The following is a 23,818-nucleotide window of genomic DNA, read 5'->3' on the forward strand; positions in this document are numbered from 1 at the left end:
TGGTTTCCAGAAATAAGATGGCTGAGGAATAGGGCTGAATCCAGTGTCTAAGTTATTAGTCTGTTCTCGTTAGAGCCATGGGGGACTGGGCTGCTGTAGGAGGTCTTTAAAAATAGGACTGAGATGATTTGCTTTCCTTGTTTTGTGTCATTTGCCTGAAAATTGAGATAACTTTTGGAAGGAGAAGTCAAGGAGAAGACCATCTGGCATGAAATGATTATGCTTAGCATTTAAGGACAGGACAGGCTTTGTCTGTTAGTACCTCTGTGTAGTCATGGAGATAGAAGGCAAAATCCTCCTTCCTTATTGCCAAGCCATTCTTAATCCTCAGCTTTGTGGAGCTGCAGGAGCTGTGTTGAGTTCCTTTGTGGTAAAAACCAGAATAGTTGGGTGATAACGGGCCATCTACAACTTCAGAATCTGTATGTTGGTGTATATTTTCCCTCCCTTCTTCCTTTCTGCCATCGTGTGTGGTTGCATCTCAAGAAAACATTTCCTTCTAGCGTGCAGCATCTTCAGTGTCTGCAGGAGCAACAAAATTCAGCCGAAGGCAGAAGCTCCCTCTTGAGTCTTTCATGACGTTGACTTGTGGCTTCACAAATTAGGTCCCCTTGGTGATGAAAAGTTGCATGGAGAGCAGAGATAAAGCCATTACTTCTGTAACTAAAGAGGGTGAAAATTAAGTGAAGTTGGGCAAAATCAACCTCAGGCATATCTTCAAAAGACACACTTGAATGTGTGCAGTCATTGGCTTCGTGAGCGCTACCAAGCAAAAGCTGTTAAATGGCATGGAAGAGCTAAGGTCCTCTGATGTGGATTCATTCAAGTCCCCCTCAGTGATTTTAGACTTGGTTTAAATAATGGATTAGAAGAAAAATAAATGACTTAAGTATGAAATTTTGCCCAGATTACACTGGATGGAGGTAAATGTGGCCTTGGAAATACTCTCTTCCCTTTAGAAGCCAATGTTATTCAGTTGTCAGATGTCTTCATCCAACATAAATAAATATGCCACGTAATGGCCGTGATTCTTCCCATTTGGGGTGACTGTGTGCTGGCATTAGCGCACCATACCAGATAATGCAAATAATCTGTTGCCGAATAATTAATGATGTGGCTGGGCATATTTTTTTGAAGAATGCTTATGGAGCCTGGTGACAGGCGTGAAATTAGAAAATTCCTTCAGCGCCCTAAAATATAAATAGCTTTCGGAACTGAAAAGAGTTTCACAGCTGAAGATTTTATTGTGTTGAGAGGAAAAACTTTTCCACCCCCATCCCCCCCTTTCTTCTCGGCGAGTTGTTTGTCCATTCACAAAACAAATACTCTGAAGCCCAGTACGGCTCATGGGAATAAATTTCAGGTCGAATTAGTACAGTTTCCTTGCTGTCAGGACGGTGGAATTAATGGTGTTTTGATGACACGAATTTTGAAGGGCGAACAAAGACGCTGAAGGGAGGGAGACATGACTCCTTAGAAGCGCGGTCCTCCTCTCCCCCAGCCTCTCTTGTCTTCCCTGTCATCCGTCTGCCAATCTCCCTGTCCATGGTTAGTTAAAGGCGCTTTTTATCCTCTTTTCTTTCCCACAGAGTTTGCCAGATCCGGCCCAGTGCCTGGGTTCCAAGGGGACACGCTGCAGTTGGCCTTCATCGACTTGAGACAAGTAAGTCTTTGTGTTTTTGTTTTTTGTTTTTCTTTTAAGATGTGTGACTGAAGACCATCAGGTCTTAAGGAAAGGGAGAGGAGGGGAAACGGCGTCAGTGATTTACGCCAGAGACCTATATTTCCCCCCTCCTCCTCCTCCCTGCGCTCGAAGCCATCTCCTTATTGAGTGCGCCGGGGTCCTGGAGATGGTGGAGGTGAAAAGGGCTGGTGGTACGGGGGCGAGAAAGAAAGCCATGCCTGACCCTGGCCGATGGGGTCCATTGTGCTCCCGTTGGCTTCTGCAGACGCGGCAAAAAGATAACTCGGCGACTCTCCCGGCTGACGCCAAGCAGGTGGTGCTAACAGAGAGAGCAGTGATGCAGAGACCGCCCGCCTCGAGGACTTTTGTTCACAGATAATGCCCACAGAGGCGTTTTGCGAGGGTGAAGGAATTTGCATTCGGGTTTGTGTGGGGAGAGTATGCCTGTGTGCGCACCCGTTTGTGTCCGTCTTTGGCTTAACAGTCCCCCCCTGCCCAGTCCCCTCTTCCGCAGATGGTCCCCAGCCATGAATGACAAAGTGGCTCCTGGGGAAGATGATTGGGAAAGGCTCCACCCATCGGTGGCCACCTCTCGAGGGGGCCCCACTAGGGCCAAGTTGACCATAGCAGGTACTGAGGCATCTGTGGGGCTTGGCAAGCCAGTTTAGGGAAAAGGGCCATTCTAGCAAGTCATTTGTTTGGGGTAGAAATGGGCATTATTGATATACTGGGCTGGGGGGAAAAAGTGAGGTGGTCCTGTCATCTCTTGGCACTGAAGATGGATGGGTTGGATAGAAAGTCTGAATGAAGTAAGACTCAATGACTGATGCTTCTCTCCTATTAAAACAATCTTTTTTTGTCTGTTAAACCCCCCTGGCTTTGTCCCTCCTGCCATCATGATGCAGTGCCTCTTGTTTTCAGGGTTGACGTAGTTTGCATTCTGAAAACTTTCGGGTGCCGAGGGTATTTCTTAAATCTGCATAATCCCTTATATCGATGATCTCCTTACCACTGGGACTCTGATTCATGCTGGAGCTGCTTTTAACCCGTAAGAGTTTGAGAACCTCTCTGAATCCAATTGATGTGCAGGGAGCAATCTGTCATCCCATGACACTTCTGCAGAGCAGCAATAAGTTTAATATCATCGAGTTGCTGCACGTTCGCTTTTCGAATGCGGGCCTGCCGGTAACTGCCAAATTTGTTTGCAAAATGGTCAAAAGAGCTACATGGGAAAGGTGTGTGTTATCACTGCTACGCGTTGACACTTTTATCTTCATTAGCTTCTTGGCACTTTACTGACTGAGGCACTCAATGCGCTCACAACCTTCTGGGTATGAGGAAATGGGAAGCTTTGGTCCTTTTCCAAGCACGAGGACATGAATGCGGGGATTTTGAAGAGGAAAGCTGTGGCTGTTTGAAGAGTGAAATGCCTTAAAAATGCTCGGTGAGGTTCAGCTATTCTGAGCCAGTGCATTAGCAGTGAAATGTTTGTACGGCTCATAAATGCAAAACGCAGCCAAGTGAATTCAGCTCTGGCAAGGAGAAAGCTAACAGTAGCGCTCTCCTATTCCTCCTCCTCTGTCAAATGGTCGTCTTTGTACACGGCGTTCTCTGCTTGGTTTTGGAAGGGTAGTCCCAACTTTTTTTTTTCTTGCATTTAAAAATTACAGCTTTTCTGAATATTGCAAGGAGAAGGGGGAGATGCTCTGGCCTGTTGAGTTTGAGGTGAGGGCAGGCAGTCCTAGAGCTTCTGGATAGCAGGGATGCTTGTTGGTGCCAAGTATGATACAGATAATGGACGACATCTTGTTGCTCCAATTAGAGAAGAATCCACCTATCACCAGCTTATGGAGATTAGCAATAATGTACAAAGGTGAAGGAGTTCCCTGCTCCCTTCATCCTGTTGATGACCTAATCCCGTGACATGCCATGTGTCACTAAAGTCCATCTGTGTGAAGCTCCGTCAGCTGCTCTGGGGCCGTCACAGCTCCAGTGCTCCCTTGGACTTCTTGGACTGCAGCTCCAGGTGCAGGGTCAGGGAGCAGGGGATAGCTGGAAGGATGGGTGGATGAAGGGGTGCAACAAAGAGAGGTGTTTGATTTGTTCTTCGACTTGTTAATAGTTTGTTCATTTTGGACATTGCATTCTTTCTCTTTTAAACCACCAGATGTTAACACAATATTGACTTAAAGCTGTGAACGAGGACAAAGATAGCACCTGATAGTGTTTGTGTTTCTGGCTGTTTTCCTTCGCAGAGGAACGAATGCTGGCATAGCTGCTAAAAGCGTGTTTCCAACCTGAAATCTGGACAGGCTTCTCAAAATTGTTACAAGTAATTTCAGGTTTATGTTTCAGGTAGGTATATACTTACCTTGGAGCTGCTCTGTCAATTAGCGTGGCTTTGCACGAGCAGGCAGAAGCAGTCTGGCTTGGTTATGTAGGAAGGAAAAATGACTGTGCAAAAAAATGCACCAAGTAAGCAAGGAGGTTAAAGAGGCTTCCCCCACCCGGCCCGATATATTTCAGTACTGGCTGTTACAGAGCAATTGTAGATGAGAGAAAAATTTCAAAGGAATGTGGGACAATTAAGTTTAAGGGAATGACCAAAATTAATTCCTAGTACGATAAATTACAAAATGATAGAAAACCGTAGTGATTTGGTTTGTGTCTTGAATACAGGTCCTTGTAGTGGAAAATGAGCCCTATAAAATGTCATTGTCTAGACTAGGGGTCCTCAAACTATGGACGGTGGGCAGGATACGGCCCCCAGGGTCCTCAATCTGCCCCCCGGTATTTACAGACACCCCCCCACCTCCCCCCCGCTGGGGGTTGAGGGGGGAAACCAAGCAGCCGCAGATGACTGCCTGCCACTGCATCCGCACGCCAGCCCCCTGTTTAAAAAGTTTGAGGACCCCTGGTCTAGGAGCATTGGAGTTCCTCCTTGTTCAGTGCAGTGGATTCAAGTGTTAGATCCCTCTGTACATTACAAGCCTGATTTTCCCTTGTGCTCAAGGAAGTTGGGAGCAATTCCATCACCTTAATGGTGAAGAGGAAAAGAGTAAAGCCCTGAGAATCAAAATTGCTATTCTGAGCAGACAGTAATTTTAAAAGGGACTTTTCTTCCCATCCCGGGACAATTCTAAATCCACAAATGCCTTTAATGAGGTGATAAAGTATACCAAGTTGCATCTCAAATCCTTCTGTAAGAGCCCTTTTATAACAAGGGTCTGACAGTGATACTCAAATATTTAAGGCTTTACAAGGAAACAATAGTTACTTTTTCCCATTAAACTTTGCTCTTACGAACTCAGTGCTATATGTTGGAAATCTGAAATAAATTTAGTTCCATAAATAACCTTCTTTAAAATATGAAAGGCACCTAAATAATTTAGTCTTCTGCATCTTCCTTTCAAAAGTGATTTAGGCGCTTCTGTCCAAATAGCATTGAATGTCCAAATACCACTGAAGATCTCCAGGAGCTTTCAAAGCAGCCCCAAGCCTGCACATGCAATAAGTTCACTGTTCTCCCCGCAGCTTCTGGCCAGCTGGAAATGTTTTAGCTTTTCATTTTCTTGGGTTTATTATAAGAAAGTTAGTTGAAGAGGAAGGTTTTATGTTTGTCTGTGAAGTCGCTGCAATCCACAGCCTTGCTGATCTCTCCTACAAGCCAGATCGACACTCATGGCCGCCCGCCAAGGAAAATCTGTCTCCAGCACTCGAAGAATTTCACTCTGGGCTGTAGCGAGGGAACGTACTCAATGGATTAGAGCTCCTTACTCTAGGCCTCTCTGTCTGTCCAGTAAATTATAAATCCTGTGGGCTGAATTTCCTCTGCAAGTGCAAGCTTCAGCATCGAGGGAGATCTAGAGAAAGGAAGGCAGGAGCCCATCTTGTTGGGGGCACACGGACCTGCAAGGGATGAGGACAGGGAGGTTCCACCCTTCTGCTCCATCATTTATTCTGGAGTACTTTATGGTTATAACTTGGTGGTAGTGATGAATTTGAGCATCAGCTCTTCAAACCCCATCAGTGAGGCTGACAGGCAAGCGCTATCACTGGGCATGGAGCAGCTCTTCTGCTTACCGCTCGCCCAGTAGCAATCATTTTGTGCGTCTTCTTACTGTGTTTGAAAGCTGGTTGTGGTTATTGTGGGTGCGTGTTGGATGCTGGCTAGCTGGGTAATGAGAGGTCTCCCTCTGATGCATTAATTTTTCCCTGTTACCTCTGATGGAGATGCTTAATAAAAAGGGTGTTGCCCTTAGGAACACCGTTCCCTTCCATCCCTGCTCTGTGCCCCATTCTTCCCTTCATACAGGTTTCCTGTCTCTTCTGCATCGTTTGCATAGTTGCTGAAGGGGCTTTTTTTTCATGTAGAAGGCAAAATACGAAGTTAGGCAGGAGCTTTTAGTTGTGTGAAATGTGCGGTTGTTCCATCTTTGCCTCCATCTTAATTTCCCCTAGTGACTTTTGAACCTCCTGGCCCGTTTTGGCCATGTTTGGTTGATGGGTCTCAAATGTGTAACGGCCCTACATCTGTGTCTAAAAGTATAAGCCAAAATAGAGGAGAAAAGTTGCAGTGTGCTCATCCCTTAGGCTCAACCTTGGGAGAAACCCATGGTGAAACCTGGATTTCTTGGTTCTATGCTTGGTTTTAAGGGACCACCTGCTGCCATGTAGGAAGCAGCAAACCGTAAGGTTACGCTGAGAGATTCAGTGATGCTGGTGTTCGTGGATATCCAGCTTAGCTTTTTATGAAAACACCGGCTGATAAATCAGGTTTTTAAAGCTCTGTCTGACTTGGTTGTTGGCTGCTTTAAAGGCACTTGGAGGGCTGGAGCTGTGCAAGGTGAGCCTGTATTGAGAGAGGTGTAACCCTGTCTCCTACTGCTGCCATGTGGTCCAGGGCTTCCATAGCCAGTCCCAGGCACAGTGGCTGAGGGCAAGCCCTTCCAAATTTAGGCTAAAGGGCCAAGGCCCCATGGGTCTGTGCCTGGACAGGACACTGCAAGGCTCTGGCCACCTCTCTGCTCTGTTCCCTGAGGCAGTGTTATGGTGGGAAGGTGGAGACAGACCCTCCTCGAGTTCCGAGGCAGCATCCAGGACAGCGTGCACGTTTGTTCCCACCAGGCAGGAAGCCCTGGGTTGTTTTTCTTAACTTGTTTTTATATTTTGTGGTTGAATGTGGTTTCCCTGCCCTGCAATGTCTAATGAGATCTCTGAGGAGCCGTGTGAAAACAAGACATTGGGTGAGCCTGGGAGCCAGTCCTGAGCCTGCTGAGAGGGGAACTGCCAGTGCCATGAGTGTGCAGCGGTGTGGAGAGAGGCTCGTTAGATGTGAAACTGGTTTGGCTTATTTTTCCCCACTTATTTTGCTGATAGAAGTTGAAAATCGTATTAGAGGGATGATCAATTAAGTTAACTATCTCAACGAGATGTCTCCTCTTTGCATGTGCTTGCTTGTGTCTCTGAAGCACAGGTGTCTGTTTTAAGAGTTCAGACAGAGTAGCTGCTGCGTTAATCACTGGATGCAGTAAGGCAGAGATGAAAAGGTGACTCATGAGTTTCAGCTCATGTGCCTCCTCGCCTGTCGCTGTTTTTCTGTGAACTGCAACACCCCTGGCCCGCTACCTTGTCCATCTTCAGCCTCGTGGCTTGGCTGGTTCTCCCAGATGCCTGTTGCCCTGCTCTGGCTAAAGGCTGCAGCATGGCAGAACTATACACTATTTTTTTTTTGAGAAGCACTCTTGTACATTTTGGTTTCTGGTCATTAGTGTTTGATGCCCTTTGCAAGGGGACTTTTGCAATAGGAAGACAACACTTAATTTTACATCTCACTTAGCTTACATTTTCTCCTCTCCTTATAACTGCATCCCTTTACTCCTGTGTTTACCCTGTATTCTGTCCTTGCTTGATAGTGCTTGCTTTAATTATTTAACCATTACTACACAGCCTCTGCCACATTCTCCTCCCCAGCAAAGTCATCTGAAGCCCTTCAGTGGCTCTTGAGAGCGGTCCTGCATGCCCTGCTTGCAGCTGTCTCCCAAGCGGTGTCAAGCGAAATGTTGAATTCTATTAATCTTTCATTGCAAATGTCATCTTCTTGTGCACTAAGGAAGCAAGAGGTGTGAAGACACATGTTCCAGTTGCAGCCTTAATTCTTAATTTCCCAGAAATGATGGGTTTGAGCTAGTTTTATCATTACCATTAAATATAGGGTTTTGCCGTTAAGATCGTATCTCCAGGCTGTTAATTACTTTCGTTGCTGCTCTATGAGTTCCTTCCACTGATTAGTATCTTTTGGATAACACAGCCACCGTTATTAATCGTGTTCATTACGGTAGTGCCTACAAGCCAACTAATAGCTGCCCATTTTGCTGGGTCTTGTGCAAACACGAAGACCTGAAGAGTCTAAACAGATGATGGAGACCAGGAGGGGCAGGCCAAACACATCTGACTTACAGCCAAACACATTACTGCCAATTAAATGGTATTTTGTTTCCTATCACGATGCTTTTCTAAGCATCCAGAAGCCATTGCCACATCAGCTTCCCAGAGGTGGAGACATTATTGCCTTCATCCTCTGTCACACCTCTCTACTTCCATAGACCCACATTATGCTGTTTTTTCTAAATGCCAGATTGCCTGGGGAAACTAATTTCGAAGCTGTAGTCTGGTGTTAATTTATGGTGGACCTCAGTGGTGTCTGTGCCACTCCAGCATCATGCTGAGTTTCATCTCAAAAGCTATCTGTATGGAGTAATACCATAATTTTGTTAACAAAAAAGAGACTTGTACATTAGCTTTCTCCCTTGAGAAATGCCTGGATTTGTTTCCTAAATCCATATTGGGAATGAAATTACCTTTGAAAATGTGTGCTGTAATCCCCTGGTGGTAAGTAACAGTTTGTGTAAAGTTACAGATTTATTAAGGCCCGTTTAAAACCTTATGAATTTCACGTGCTCATACGAGTTGCCTGCTCTTTGGAAGGTGGAGCTGGCCATGCCCTTCAGCTCAGGTTAGAACCTGTTAACGAGGTGTGCCCAAGGCCCTCGACATCTGGAGATCACATGAGGCTGTGGGACCTATTTCCATGTCACCCCTTGTCCTTCAAGTGCTCTTTTGATTTCAAGGTATTTAGGTGTCTCCATCCATCTGTTGCCCACCCCATGTCTCCCTAGGAAACTTGGAAGAGGTGAAGAAATAGAAAGATAAGATGGAGGGAATGACTTAAAAGAATGCAGCAAGCAAAATGAACAAACAAAACCGTGCAGGTGTTTAAGGAGGGGCCTTTTGTGCCTTATTTTATGCTCTTAATATCACCCGATCCTTCTGCCTTGATGTTAGCACCATCCGTTTTAATCCCTGTTGGTAACATCAGAGCAAGGTGCTTTCTCTTTCTGGAAACCGTTTGGACCTTGATTAAAAGGTGTCTCAGAGCAGTTAGGACACATAAGAAGTAGCAAGAAATGGTTTGCAAGCTGTGTTGGAACCTCCTAAAGGTCAGGCTGGACTCCAGCATGTGGGAGTGCTTTTCCAGGCATCCTGCACCTCTTGGGTGCTCAGCACCTAAAGTACTCCTACAAAAAGGTGCTCCATGTTGGAGGCCCACCATGGATGACAGACAGAGGCATTTTTTCTCCAGTTGGACACACCTTTATGTGAACGTCCATGGAGACATGCTCAGACATGGATTGTTGGGTAGGCATTGCCCAGGGAGCTGTGCAGGAATCCCCTGGGCTGCGGCTAACCCAGTGCTCCAGGAAGGACATTCCAGGGTCTTGGCCAAACCACTGTGTTTCTGGCTTGTTAGGCTCAGGGTACAGGGTTGGTTGTTATTTTATTTTTTTTTCTGGTGCCCAAAACCCAACAGTATTTGAAAAGGGCACATTAAGTAGTTTATTTATTTTATAAATCGGTGATGTCTGACTCACAAAGGCAGGATGCTTCAAAGTTTGTGCTGAAAATCCAAGCTGCTGCTTGCTATGCTCTGCAGAAAGGGGATGGGGAGAGGGAAAGACACGCAAAGGCGTGAGCTCAGAGCAGATTTAGAGCCTTAACTCTGATTTTTCTTGCTTTGGCGGGTTTAAGCTAGTCTTAGTGTTACTTTAAACATACCCTTCTGTAGTTCAATTATATTAAAATCATAACGATCCCTAGTCCCTTCGGCTGCTCGAACTTGGTTAGATTCCCTCACTTTTGATCCAGGAAGGATTTAGTGGCATGGTGAGGAATTAAAAGTGCCTGGATGCTCCCCAGAGCCTTCAAACAAAAAAGAAATCAAGAGTGCAAACATACTCTGTTAGCACTTCTCTTACGTGGAGATTGCTGCCTGGGTTTCTTTCGTTAGGGCATGGCAATGGAAATTGTGGGGTCTGTCGACACTTTATAGACTGGAACAATAAAAACAAACAAACAATCAAATCCTCTTTCATTGTGAGATTTTTGTGCTAGACAAAAGAAATAAAGGGAGGAAATGAGGAATCTGAAAGTGGGAAATGGACTTTTCTATCACATGTTTGTCTGTTAAATTCCTCGAGATGTCATGTAAACAGTGCACCAAGTGTGTGTACATGTTGAAATCAGAAGGTGGTGGGGTGGGAGATAACTTGTTCTCACCTTAATCTGTGCTTTATGATGACCCTGGAGGTTTTCTGGCAGCCAACTGGGCTTTTGGTGCTGTGGCCACCCCCAGGTCTGGAGTTTGGTCCCATACACCCCACGCCACTGTGTCTATCTGCTGAAGTTAATGCAGAAATTACATATTTTTCCTCTTTCCAAGGCTGTGCACTGAGAGCAACTCAGTAAAACATTATGCAATCACTCATTATTCCTTTCTCTTGTTTTCATATATATTTTATGGTAACACAAGCAGTGCAGCTGCTCAGACGGGACTCCATGAAGAACGTCAGCGATAGGCAACCTTGCGCTGGAAGGGGGAGCACCTTTCCGATGTGTTTTATTCCTCTAAGACTCAACAGTAGACTCTGCCTCCTGCTGAGCACCCCCAGCTCTGGCTGCTTGTGGTCCACCCACCCTGGAGCAGGTTGCTGTTGCTTCAGGCATCTGCTGCCGTGGCATGAGCAGCAGGAGCTGGCCCATGCTGGTGGGAGCAGGGATCTCCCTGCTGTGCCCTCTAATTGCAGGAGGCTGTGAGACAGTCATCCGACCGGGGAAACAGACACCGCTGGAGTTATAAGGCCCACTTTCACCTTTAACCTGCTGATTGAGGTGGGATTGATGGGGAATAGAGAGGGCCAGAGGTGGTTGCCCTTCACCTCAACATCACTGCCTGTGAAACTGAATCCGCTCCGGCGATCTGGGCATGCCTGGGAGCTGTCACTCTTGAGCTGGTGAGGAAGAGCCGTCCATAAAGAAGCCTTTATGGAGCTGCCTTTCATGACATCCTAGCTTCACCTTGTGCAATGTGGGGTTTTTTTTCCCCCTGAGAGCTCCTGTTGCTTCTGTGAAAGTGAAGAGTTGCTCAGCTCAGCTCAGCTGGTGGCTCCCCCTGGAACATGTCAGCTGGACCTTGGTGGGTGGTAAAGTCAGTTCTGCAGAGCAGTTTTGTCCTTGAAGCCGCAGGGAAACAGTATCCCGATGCATCCTTGTAATTCTTCTCCTTGGGATCTCTCAAGTGCAGCTGTATTGCTGGGTTGTCATTTTCAGAGCAAGGGAACGTCAGCTCTTGGAAAGCCTATTGCCGTATTTTGCCACTCAAGCAGTCAACTCTCTGAAACGACACATGCAAATCAAAAAGCTGCCAGTGGCATGATGAATACCTGGGGAAGGTATGCAGGGCAGGACTACTGGTGCTTTTATTCATCAAGGTGACTTCAGTTGCAAGGTGGTGGTTTGAGAAGCCTTCGGTACCACCCTGTATCCTTTAGGAATGAACTATTGATTACCTCTTAGAGAACCGGTCCTGGAGCAGCAGTCTGTTGTCAGACTCTCCCATTGATTTTTTTCCATTTGATTTAAAGAGTACACGTATTGACTAGCATTTATGTGGTGCCGTACACATGGATTAAGAGGTTAATAAATGAGATAAGGTTTGGGAGGAAAGGCAGGTGACTCGTATGCATCAGGGCCCTGTGAAGGAGAGAAGATAGAGGAGAGGGAACCTGACCTCTTCATGTTTTGAGCTGAAGCAGTGGAGAGCCCATGCAGGAATGGCAGCGGTGCTGGAACTTCAGAAGAAACCAGCAGAGAGGAGATGTGTCCTCCAAGTAAGTCAAGAGTTGGGATCTCAAGATTGTATTTTAAGATGACTTCAGTGTTATAGTTCAGCCAACGATTCCTATATGGAGCTCGGTCACTTGAGGTTATTGTACTGCACATTACGCACAAAAACATTGATCCTTCACAGTTGTCATTTTTATTGATGAATTGACAGCAAGGTGGCACTATATAGCAAGGAACATTACAGTATGATTTATTTCAACTTTTCTATTAGTTCTCTCACCATCCCATGATAAAAATAGTAATTTGCATTCCTACAGGTTCTGTTGGTTCCAGGGCACGCATGTTTGATATTAAACACATGGCTGTAGTTGTTGCTGTTAGGTGTATAAATGCGTTATTTTCTAGGTTGGTTCTGCTAGGAGGGATTACAGACTGATCTGGTGACAGTGGGAAGGTTTGTGCCCTTGCTCTAAATCGGTACGTCGGTGTTTAAGTGTGGTTTTCCTCTGTAGTGTGAGAGGAGTGGTACAGGTGTCTAGATGTGGATGTCTGCTGCTGTTGTAGAAGCCCAGAAGTATCCTAGATGTCCACAAGACACAGGCAGACAGGACACAGGCATTCAAGAGGCTTGTGCCTTGCTGGAGTAGCAGCTGGTGGATGCCCTTAGGTGGCTAAAGTGGCACCAGATACCTCTCTTTAGGACATAGTTTGAATGATGGTTTATTAGAGGTATGTCAATGTCCGTTTTAGTAACAAAACTGAGCTCTGAGGTAACAGCTCTGCTACTAGTAGAAGTAATGGAAGATGAGGTGGGTTTTGTTCTAGCCCATGGGCTGGTTGTATTCCAGGTGTATGTGCTAATGCCATTTCAGTTTCTATCCTTAAATGTACCTATGCAATTTCATGGGGCCAGGAGTTGGGAACATAGTTGCCAAAAGGCAGTTCTTTTGCAGGATGAGAGGAAACAGCCTCAAGTTGTGCCAGGTGAGATTTAAATGGATACTAGATAGATATTAGATATCCATATTAGATGAGTATTAGGAAAAATGTGTTCACCAAAAAGGTTTTCAAGCATTGGAACAGGCTTCCTAGGGAAGTGGTGGACTCACCATCCCTGGAGTTATTTAAAAGACGTGTGGATGTGGCACTCAGGGATATGGTTTAGTGGTGGACCTGGTGTTATTTGGTTAATGGTTGGACTCAATGATCTTAAAGGTCTTTTCCAGTCTAAATGATTCTATGAGTCTTCATGCCCAGTGTTAAAGTGAGCAAACCAGTAACGTCCTCAGTTGACTTTCTGGCTTTTAGGTTGACTTTACGTTCTTGCCCATTAGTCAAATGAACAGTTAGTCCTAGAAACATAACAAACTTCACCACAGCATCACAGATTTAACATACGTTAGAGATCTGGTGTGCGACTTTGACTTAATATTAGAGTAAGGACCCTTGTTATTGCCTATTTTATATGTATCCAAAACAACAACGTGAATTCCAAGGTGGTGTGTGAGATCAGCAGAGTGCTAAGGGGGCTCTGTGTGCTATGATCGATAGGAAGGAAGAGGGCAATTAGGTTAATGGCCTTTAATTGATAAATTGAGGGGGTCTGACCACCAGCGCAGAGGTGTGGCAGTTTTCTGCTATGGGGCTTGTTGGAAGATCTGGCTGAAGGTGAAACCAGTTCAACAGACACACAGATTTTGCACCTGGTTCTAAGAACAGGTATGAAGATCAAATAAAGTGAAGACAGATTCCTTCTGGACCAAGAGGACCTCCTAACTTTCAGGACTGTCCAGGCAATGTAGAGGGGAGAGTAAATGAGGGATAGAGGAAGGGTACATCTGCATGGTGGCAATGGAAGTGGCCCACTGAGGAGTTTCTGCTTTGCAGGAGAATGTGTTGACTATGCTCTGTAACAGTTCACAGTGCATCGCACGTCGTTTGCAGTAACGCCTGAGCTAAGGTGAAGCCAAATGACTGAACTCCATTTTGCAGGCTCGACCCTTTCTCCAGTCACAGGGTTTGATGTACCTCCAGGGGCTGTTGAGGTTTCAGCTGAGATGAGCTTTCCTCTGGAAATGGTTGTGGCATCCCTATGGCTTCTGATGGCTCGCTTGAGGTTAAGTGATGGAAGAACCATTCAGTCTTCTCCTCCACCTCTCACTCCCTTTGAATTGCTAGTGGCAAGATGCAAACGTCCTTCAGACAACATCTACAAAGCCTTCTGCAGGAGGCCCTTCCAGTGCACACAGAGAGGGTGGCTTATGCCCCTCTTGTAAAAAAAAAACCAACAACTCTGTTTTGTAATGGTTTTGAACCTGAGTCTTCTGCACCAAAAAAGAGGAATGTTTGCCTGCCTCCGACAGGGGTGAAGAATAGGGTGTTTTCCACCGTGGGCTGCATCTTCCTGTGACTGAAGACAGTTCAACCCCAAAAGTGAAGGAAGAGAGGTGGGTGGAACGGAGACATATGACTCCAGACAGCATTTGTTATATTTAACTGTAATCTGTTCATTTAGCACCTGTTATTGCTGGATGCTGTAACACATTCTTGGACACCGTGTCTGCCTTGGTAGGGCTGTTATGAGATGAGATGCCAGACAGGTTTCTGCTGCAAAGACCCATCACCAGCTTAAGGTGTGTTTTCACATGGTTCTGGTGGATAATCCCTTGCTCCTTCTAATAAATCTAACAAACCACACGAAGTGCAGCTTTTATTCAGGCCATGTGCTCATGCATATTAATCTCTCCAGCCGGCTTCTCCTTCATTCATTTAAATTCTCCTTCTCTATCAGGGCCCGGTGACAGCACTTCCCTGGGGGATGTGTTTTCGTGTAACAGCTAGCTGGCGTCAAGGCTCGTGGATCGATACTGTGCATGCTTTCAGCGTTTAAATTACCACCATGGTCTGTTGGTCTTGGCTTAGGCAAAAGAACCCCTGTGATGAAATGACACTCGATCTGGAGTTTGCCAGATAGTGTAAACAAGCACATTAGTTGGCCCGGATAGGCATGATAATTGCAGAGGGAGGCTGTTGCTTGATGGATCCATTAAAGTCAGCTTCAGGGAGCTGCATCGTCCTTTTACATTGCTGCAAAGAAAAGACTGAAAAAATAGCTGTGGCTGGAAGGTCTTGCTGTAGAACAAGAAGCACCAAATCTATTCTTCACTCTTCATTGCTGTGTTTGTGCCGCTTGCTTGGTGCAATTTGGGATTGCTTAGGGATCCTCTTTTTTTTTTTTTTTTTTTGGTGCTTCCTGCTGTAGGAGAGCTGTGGTTAAACGCAGTTGCATAGCCATCGCTATTGAGCAGCAGCATGCTATAGAAAATGGGTAGAGTTTTGTGTCCTTCTATTCCAGACCTCAAGTTCCTCCTTGATCCCATTGGAGAGGAGAAGCATCTGCCTTTCTCCTTCTCCAGAGCAGCTCTGACCATTTGCAGAGGACAGGGGGAACTTTTTACTTGCTTTAAGAATTTCTGTGCTTTGCAGAATTTTTGCTGCAGAAAGAAAATTTACAGAAATTCTGCAATTTGGAGGGGAGGTCCCTGGGAAAAACATTTAGAAAGGTGTGACAGAGGAGTGAGGGGGGGATCCTGATGCTTGTTCCCTGGTACCCACTCGTGTTGCTGAGAAACAGGTCAGTCACAGGGAAGGTTTTCAGGAGACATGGGAGTTACTTTGACTGAAGTTTGAAAATTCAGCTGTAAGAATATATTCACAGTATTAAGAGCTGTGGACCAGCTCTGACATACAAAAAAATAAATAACTGCTGTAATACTAGATGTTAGCTGCCCCAGCTTTGTTGACCCAACTTGTGCTTACTGGGCAATCGGCTGGGATGGCGACAGTTGGATTCTGTGAGTCACCAAGAGCCTTCATCTTGCTTGAGCAAATCCTGAGCTCATTAAATAGGGTAATTTCACTCTGGTTCTTGTCTTTTTTGATTAATCACTCAGCTGTGGTGGTTGGCCAGTCAGAGTTTGGGCTTTGGCTTGGTTTGATCAAACAGAGAGGTTGCAGAGCTTTCCTTTCTGGCACGTAGTTGGGAGTTTCATGTCTTTTGGGATGAGACCTCTTAACAGCAGATTGTTTAATTTCTGTGTGTTTTTTTTTGGTAGCGTCCCATGAACTGTCTGAGTCTGTCTCTCTGGTGATTGCTGGGCTGGGTGGGGCTGGGAGTTCCTGATGTTGGAAATTCAGGTTGTCCTCCTGGGTGGATGCATGTGTCTTTAAATTTTATTTAAAGTGTGTGTATGTTTTGAGCATGGGCTGGAGCACCCTGATATGCTGAATATCATAAAAATATTTTTTTAAAAAAAAAGTCTGGCTTTTGTATTACGTGGTGTCAGACAGACAGACGGAGAAGGAGCAGTAGGTGTGTACCACGCCAAGACTCACTTGGCAGCTCCCCATGCTCCTGTTCACAGCACTCGCATCTGCCCAAGTGGAAGAGTAAATACTCCTCCGATCTAATCACGTTAAATGTTCCAGAGTGTAATACCTTAATTTGGTTGCTGACATGAGGGCTGATGGGGAAATGATGTGGTAATCGGGAATGACAGCCATGGTAGATAGGAATCTTTTGTTTCAAAGATTAAGCGAACCTGAGTAGATAGTCTTGTCGGGTGTGCCCTGTAACCAGAAATCGTCCTCACACGCTGACTCAGAGCACAAAGCCACTCAGGAAAGTTGACTTTTTCTGCAAATGGCTTTGCTTGCTCTCATCTACATCTGCTGTTGGCCTCTGGAAGATCTGGTCCAAGGTCAGAGGCATCTATGGTTGGGACTGCATGGTCTTAAACGTCTTTTCCAACCTAAATAATTCTATGATTCTGTGCAGTATTAGGTTGTTGTGAGTACGCTATAAAGAAAAAAAAGCAACCAAAAATGATAATGCGTCTTTGCTTCTTTTTTGTGGCAACCTGGAACCAAAGCGTATGAAGTCTGTTACTGCTCTGCTGCTCTTAATGTTTAAAATCTGGAGGAGGGAGGGAATCCTCCCTGGAATGCACACCCTATGCAGAACTGCTTTTCAAAACTGTTTGAAAACAATCGCTTCTGCAGGAGTAGGAGCTAATTTGAACAGCCAGTTCTGTCCTTGAGATGTACATTCCAGGATGCCAGAGGAAAATAGCAGCCTGGAATTTGCTTCGTGTTTGAGGTTAGTTTGAAAGGAGTCCGGCACTTTTATTGAGGGTGGTTTTATATAGCAGCTCTCAGTGGAAACAGTTTGTCTTTTATGTTTTTAGGTTAAGGGATTTCTTTAAGGTCAGCCTGAGTTCACACAAATTTCTCTTCTGCCTTGGTGGAGGTAGGCATGATTATCTGAAATGACTGGGGTCCCAACTTGCTGTATGACCTCTTGGGCACGTTATTCTGTCTGGCTGTGGAAACAGGTTGATGAATTGAGTGGGTACATGTCACTTCCCAGTTTGTGGAAAAATGCTGCTTCCATTTTATCCCCTCAAATGGGTGGAAGTTTTCTGTGAGCATCACCTGGTGTCCCAGATGCTTGTTGCCCTAAAGAGGGATGTTGCTCACGGACTTAATTGCAGATTTTATCATGTAGGGCATTTAATTATCTCTCTGTCTTTCAGCCACTTGAAGCTTTCTCCAAAGGGCTCTTAACGGAAGGCAGAGGGGACCTCCAGCACGAATTTCTCTCCAGTAGTGTATTTTTCTTTAGATTATCCTTTAACACACGTGATGAGGATATTCTGCTCTTGTAAAGAGATAGTACAGCATGTGTGGGGCTGGATGCATAAATGTATATGAAGTTACAAAGTTTTCCAAGAGGAAAAGGTGATGTAATGGACTGTGGAAATAACATTTTTTTTATTCTTTCTCTCATCCGATCACACTTAACGATATAAATAGTGGAAAAAGGCACAAGCCCATGGAAATGTAAACTACTCCGGCGAAGCTCCCCCATCGCCGCGTGCTGAGTTCAGGCAGCAAGCAGCATCCATCGGTGCTTTCCAGCACATTAGCGGCAATGTGTGGAGCCATCTGTCAAGGCTTGGAGGTGTCAAACCGATTCAGCAGTTCATTAGGCAGGGCCAGAAGGAAAAAATAGCCTAGAGAATCAGCATATAGACGGGAGAAAGGGAGACTGGAGAGCTGGAGGAAGCAGGGTCCGTGCAGTGCTGTAATTTACTGAGTCATTTGCCATTGCACCCTGTGGTGGGGTCAGGGCAGCTCATTTACCGCCTCCGCAGGGGGATTTCGAGTTGCCCCCAGTAGGTTAAGGCATGGTCAGTGACAGCATCAGTGCTTTGACGGGCGGCACCTGTCTTCTCCAAAACCACCCTCAGACGTGTCCCAGCACCATGCTTAGGAGGTGCCATCCTGGTGGGCACATCTCAGCTTGGATTACATTCAAACAAGAGCTCCAGATAGTGGTGGTTGCTGTTTTCGGTGCTGAGTTTGAGATTTAAATGGTTTCTTCTAACAGAATTCTTCATCAGCAGGATGACTTGAAGGAGCGAACACCTGCTTTGGTGCATCTGCAAGGCAGGTCTGCTCCATGGGAACCTGCATTCAGCCCTCCTCCCTAGACCCTCTAGAGGTGTTTGCAGAAAGCCTTTCTGAGCCTGAGCTGTTAGCCACCCACAGCCACCCACAGAACAGCAGGGCTTCGCTGGTTTGCTTCTTCCAGCATCCCTATTCTGGCCAATCTGCAGGACCTGGCCTTTGTCTTTGCGCCTTTTCATTCCCTATTGGAAGCTGGGCATTGCCTTGATGATGGTGAGTACAGCTGGCCGAGCAGCTGCATGCACCCGATTCAGGACATTGTTTTGAGGGCAGTTGAAGCTCTGTCTTCAACCTCCTGCCTTGTTATTAAACCCTTTTAAACAAGTGCAACTCTAGATAATGCTGGGTTTTTGTTTCTGTTTGGTGCTAGCATTGCCTTAATGGATTTCTTCTCTCTTGGTATGTTCGAAGACCAACTTCTGCATCTTCGTAGGCTGTCTTGCTAGAGTTGTTGTAGAGGTTTAATTTTCTCATTTCTCCTCCTCAACCTATTTATGTGCAGGCCTGTGTTTCTGCTCTGATGTTTCACTTAACACTTCACTGCATTCCAGCACCCAGCCGTTTGCTTGAAGGGAAACCTTGTGCTCTGCAGTCACGCTGGGATCTGAGATGTGCCTGTTTGACTCAGATTATCGACTGCCACTGTGTTGGTTGGCTTTATTTCTAAATGGGCATCACACAGATGCGGTACCTACTGATTTACTGTACAAACTGTGTTTTGTTTTGAATGGGAGAGTTCAATCAAGGGAATACCCTTCTGTGCATTTGGAAACCGCAAAGTAAGTCCAACCAGTGTAAAAAGTGTGCGAACAATGTCAGTTATTGCTTTCGCTGAAGCAGACTGGTCCGTACAGAACTTGCAGACCTTATACTCAAGCGAGAGATGGATGGGGAAGGACAAAGAGATTCCTGTGTGGGTTTTGTTTCTTGACACCTCATTTGAGGGGAAACTTTGATTTTTCCTACCCAGTGGGGTGCAGTGGTTCCCACCCATCCCAGCTGGAGCTCGGGGCTCAGGACGATGAGATGTTCACATTCCAGGTCTGCATGGATCAGTGCAGTGAGTTAATACAGAAATTGAGTCTTGAATTAAAGCTTTGGGCTTGCTGATGTCCTGGTAAAGGCCAATTTAAGGATGCATGCAGGGTGTTTGCGCTATTCTACAAGGCAAAACTGTTTAGATGCAGCCCCAAGGTCAGAAAGCTCATTTTTATTTTTCTATTGGATTTGTTTGCAGAGTTTACTTAATTTGGTGTGGTTTTCCCTCAAATAAGCAGTTTAATACTCTTTTAATGAGAATCTAAGACCTCACTCCACAGTGGAAGTTACATGAGAGACCCCAGCAAGGGCACTGCAGCCCCAGGCAGGAGCAGCGTGCTCTTTTTCAGCTGTTTTCTGTGTAAGAGATGGAAATGCAGGTTTCTCCACATATTTCTTCAGAAATGTATTTCTTAAGGTTTTCTCACCTTCAGTGTCCCAGGGAAGCCTGGATGTGGTGATAGCGAGCAAGATTGATGGCAGGCTTTGACCCTTTGCTTGAAGATGGAGAGCTTGAACAGACCGATAGACCAAGTTGGATATTTTCCAAATGAAGCTGATGGCAAGCTTGCTGAAGTCCTGGGCAGGATCTGGCCCTTACAGAGTAATTAAAGTCTTGGTGGATTCTCACAGCTGCGTTTAGCTACACTTAACGGGAAGGTTGCCATGCTAGTTGGGACCACTGGTATATTCTCCCCATTCTAGGCAGTCTTTCTGCATGCAGGCATATCTGTCTGTGTATGTGTATATATATATTTGCTCTTGTTTTGTCTTTTTTATCACTTTCTTCCCCACAAAGATCTCCTTTCCTTACTCTGTCCTTCTCATACCTGTCTCGTCCTGTCCCATGTGTAATCCTTGGTGTTTCCTGAAAAAACAGTAAGGAAGCAGATTCAGACATTCAGTGAGCTGTCTTGTTTCTTTGGGGAAAAAAAAATAAAGTAATTCCAGAACATGACCATGTAGTGCAGAAGAGTGTTGGTTGGAAAGGACCCTCGGGTGTCTCTGCCCCAAGCTACTGTGCAGAGCAGGACTCATGCCAAAGGTGGACCAGGTTGCTCAGGACCTTGTCCGTAGAGTCCCCAAACCCTTTGGAAGGGGAAAACCTCTTTTCCCCCTGGGAAATACTTGGCTTTTTCCTTGTATGCCACTGTGATTTCTCTTGCAACCTGTACCTCTCGTCCTTTTGCTGGTCACTTGGAGAAGGCTCTAGTTCTTTTGTCTCTGTAGCTCCCTTTTAGGTTGGTAGGTACCAAAAATCAACTTCATAACCCTCAGGTTTTAGTGGGACCAGTGTGGTCCTGAAAATGTAAATAGTTGGGGTTTTTAATTATTTTTTTTTTAAATGAAACTAGTGGAAAGTTGGAAAAATCAGGTAATTGCCTTTGGGAAGAAACCATCTGCCCAGGTGTCACAGAAGAATGGGATTCATCTGCCCTTTGCTGTCTGGGTCATTTTGAGGGTTTGTAACAGCCTTGATTTAAAAAGATTTGGGGAAAAGTTGCAGCCCTGCTGGCTGGCCAGCCTTTTCCTTCTCAGCCTGTACATTGCTGTGTTTCAGGATGAACCTCCACCTGATTTACAGGTCCAAAAACCTGAAAAGCAAATTGTCACTGTTTCTGATAATTACTTTTTTAAAGCAGAGGCTGCCTGTCTCCCAGCATCCCATTGCTTCTCTTCATCGGTGGCAGTTCCCGATACTCTGAACTCAGCCCTGGCAGCCGTGCTGGGATGGAAACTGAATCAGGGTGTAGGAAAGTCCCGCCATTCAAGTCACAGGAGTCGTTCACATGAGCAAAGTGCTGGCCCAAAGGTTTTGCCAAAGCCACTAATAGGATCCAGGTTTCTCGGATCAGGGATGGAGTCAGCAGGGACTGGTGTGGAGCGGTGCACTGGGGCTGCAGCTCTGCACCCTGTGCTGGCTGTACCTTGGCCAGGTCCCCATGCCTCAGTTTCCTCCTCTCTGCCATGAAAAGCTTTGATATAAATGGATATTGAGAAAGATCTAAGTAGTAACGCGGGAGGGTGGGGGTGGGGGAAGAGGGTTTTTTTTTTCCTTTTCTTGCAGGGAAACTGCCTTCTTGCAAACTCCTATGAGACTTGAAGCTCCTTTTTTAAAACATACTTTAAAATGTAGGATGGAAGATGGTCATTTTAGCTGTTTATGGCCAGCAGCTAACAGTCAGTCTTGCCCAAGAAGCGTGATAGGTGGTTTGCAAAGAGTAGCAAAGACATGATTATTGCTCCTGTCAGTCTGGTCTAAATGGAAAACACGCAGACGGTGGCTGGAGGCTGGAGCTGACAATGAGCTGAGTGATTGACCCTGGAACTTGGCACAGATCTTGTTAATGCCATCACTTTTATTTGGATTTTTATTCATATATTTTCCACTGTCTATTTGAGCAGTGTTTTGTGCAAGTTACTGAAACTGTTTGTGGCTGGCACTGCAGCTAATGAGCCGGCTGCATCCAGCATTGCAGCAGCTTGTCAAAACACTGACGTACAAATGACTCCGGCTCCCTCTTCTCAAAATTCCTGGGAGTTCTATGCCCCAATGTTACAGGCTGTAGCAGCTATAATAACCTACAAATAAGATTTAGGTTTTTAAGTAGATTTTGCTAAGAGGATTTTTTTTTTTTTTTTTTTTTTGCAAATGATAGGGTTGCAATTGGATCTTTTGATGAAATCAGCTTTTTGGGGAGTGAGGAAGTATTTGGATACAGCAGCCTGGTTCTTGCACAGGAGCTTAAATCTGTCTTCCATCAATGAGGCTGGAAATCACCACACGTGCGATGGCATTTAGTTTCTCAACGATGTTTGTTCATGCCATAGGAGCAGCTGCTGCCCATAGAAAGACTCTTGTTTTGCTCAGAGCCCTGAGCTACCCCGCAGAGTGCTGCTCTGCCCTGGGATCTCTGGATATGCTGCAGCCTCTCGTCCCTGGGAACCGAGTCCTTGGAGCAGGATGACCTGCATGGGGACTGGAGATGCCGGGCACCCACCAGCCAGCAGCGTAAGGGGAAAAGCCAGGTCTGGGAGGTCAGCGAGGCTCCCAGCACCCTTCCTCCACCACTCCCATCCATGGCTCACTTGAAAATGAGACATTGAATTTCTGCACTCGCTGCCTGCCACCCTTTTGGCTTTCAAATAAAATGAGCAAACTCACAGTAGCATGGTGTTTTTAAAAGTGAAGGGCAGAGTAACTGGGCTGCTTTCCAGATAAATGAACAACCTTGGAAATTACATGTTGAAAACACATGAAAAATGGTTGATGGGTTGGAGTATTTGTGTTAAAGATAACGTATCCCACCCTTGCATCCTTTTGCTTTACTTTGGTTTTGCCCTCCTGGGGCTCTAGCAATGAAGAGCTTTACTGTGTTTGCAAAATTTGTATAATGCACACATTCATTCTCCTGTGGGCTATAGCCTTTAACAACATGTTTTGGTCAGTTTTACAGTTGTTATAGTGACATAATAAAATTTGTCAAGACTATATTAAGTTATGTTTTCCCCATTGCCTCTCACCCTGTGAAGGTGCAAACAGCATCTCTGCAAAGAGATGACATCGAGAGCAGTTTCCTTCTGTTAGGAATGGTCCTGAAGCTTAAATTTGCTTCAGCACTGTCTTAAAGAAGTCTGGTAGCCTGTAAAAGCCCAGCTTATTTACTCTGATCTGTAAACTTGCAAGCTTTTGCCTTAGAAGTAAACTAATAGAAAAAGGCTTGTGCCGTTCTTACACTTTTGGTGGCCTTGATGCCCTTGTTTTCCCCTGGCTTTGACACCCAGGAGCTACAACCTGAGTCATGAACGTATTTTCAAAGGCACGGAGGCTAATGTGAGCTGCGGGAGCTGCTTCATGTGTGCCTTTCCCATGTATTTACTCAAAAAAGGGCTTAAAAAAAGAGTGCAGCAGAAGCAGAGAATACAAATTTGCTGCGTTGCATGGCAGTGGAGAAAGCTTTTGGTCTTCCCTGCCGGTTGGGAGTCTTGATGATGCTCTGCCAACACCTCTTAGCTTGACTGTGTCTCTAAGGGGGTTAAATACATACACCTTTGCTGAAGCCATCCAGTTATATGATGACATTCCCAGAGGATCAAAGCTATGTATCATCAATTTTGTTTCAGCGAAGACGGTTTTACTTGACACCTAATCAAATGATATTTACTTGCTGCTGCTCCGACTCCGAACTGTCATCTCATAGTTGTGTGATTTTTCATGAGCGCGGTGCCAGTAGAGTTGAGGAGACTGTGGTTTGGTTATAGCTTCAGGCTAAACTAAGCCAGATGTTATGGCCTTTATTTGAAGTCATTAGTTGTTCACCAGTTGGTCCGTGCACATTCCTTTCATTGCAGGAGCGCTTTGCTTTTCTGAGAATATCGCCT

At 45.6% G+C, this 23,818-nt stretch overlaps 1 protein-coding gene across 3 annotated transcripts in view; it reads left to right on the plus strand.

The window, feature by feature from the left end:
* The window catches only part of EXOC6B (exocyst complex component 6B), a 312,215-nt gene that overhangs the window by 235,474 nt on the left and 52,923 nt on the right, over positions 1-23,818 (plus strand). For all 3 annotated transcript variants that reach the window (XM_056344728.1, XM_056344734.1, XM_056344741.1), the window contains exon 20: positions 1,590-1,663. In XM_056344728.1, the coding sequence (XP_056200703.1) occupies positions 1,590-1,663 (74 nt within the window). The remainder of the gene's footprint in view (positions 1-1,589; positions 1,664-23,818) is intronic.

This window comes from Falco biarmicus, chromosome 1 (assembly GCF_023638135.1).
Source record: "Falco biarmicus isolate bFalBia1 chromosome 1, bFalBia1.pri, whole genome shotgun sequence".
NCBI lineage: Eukaryota > Metazoa > Chordata > Aves > Falconiformes > Falconidae > Falco > Falco biarmicus.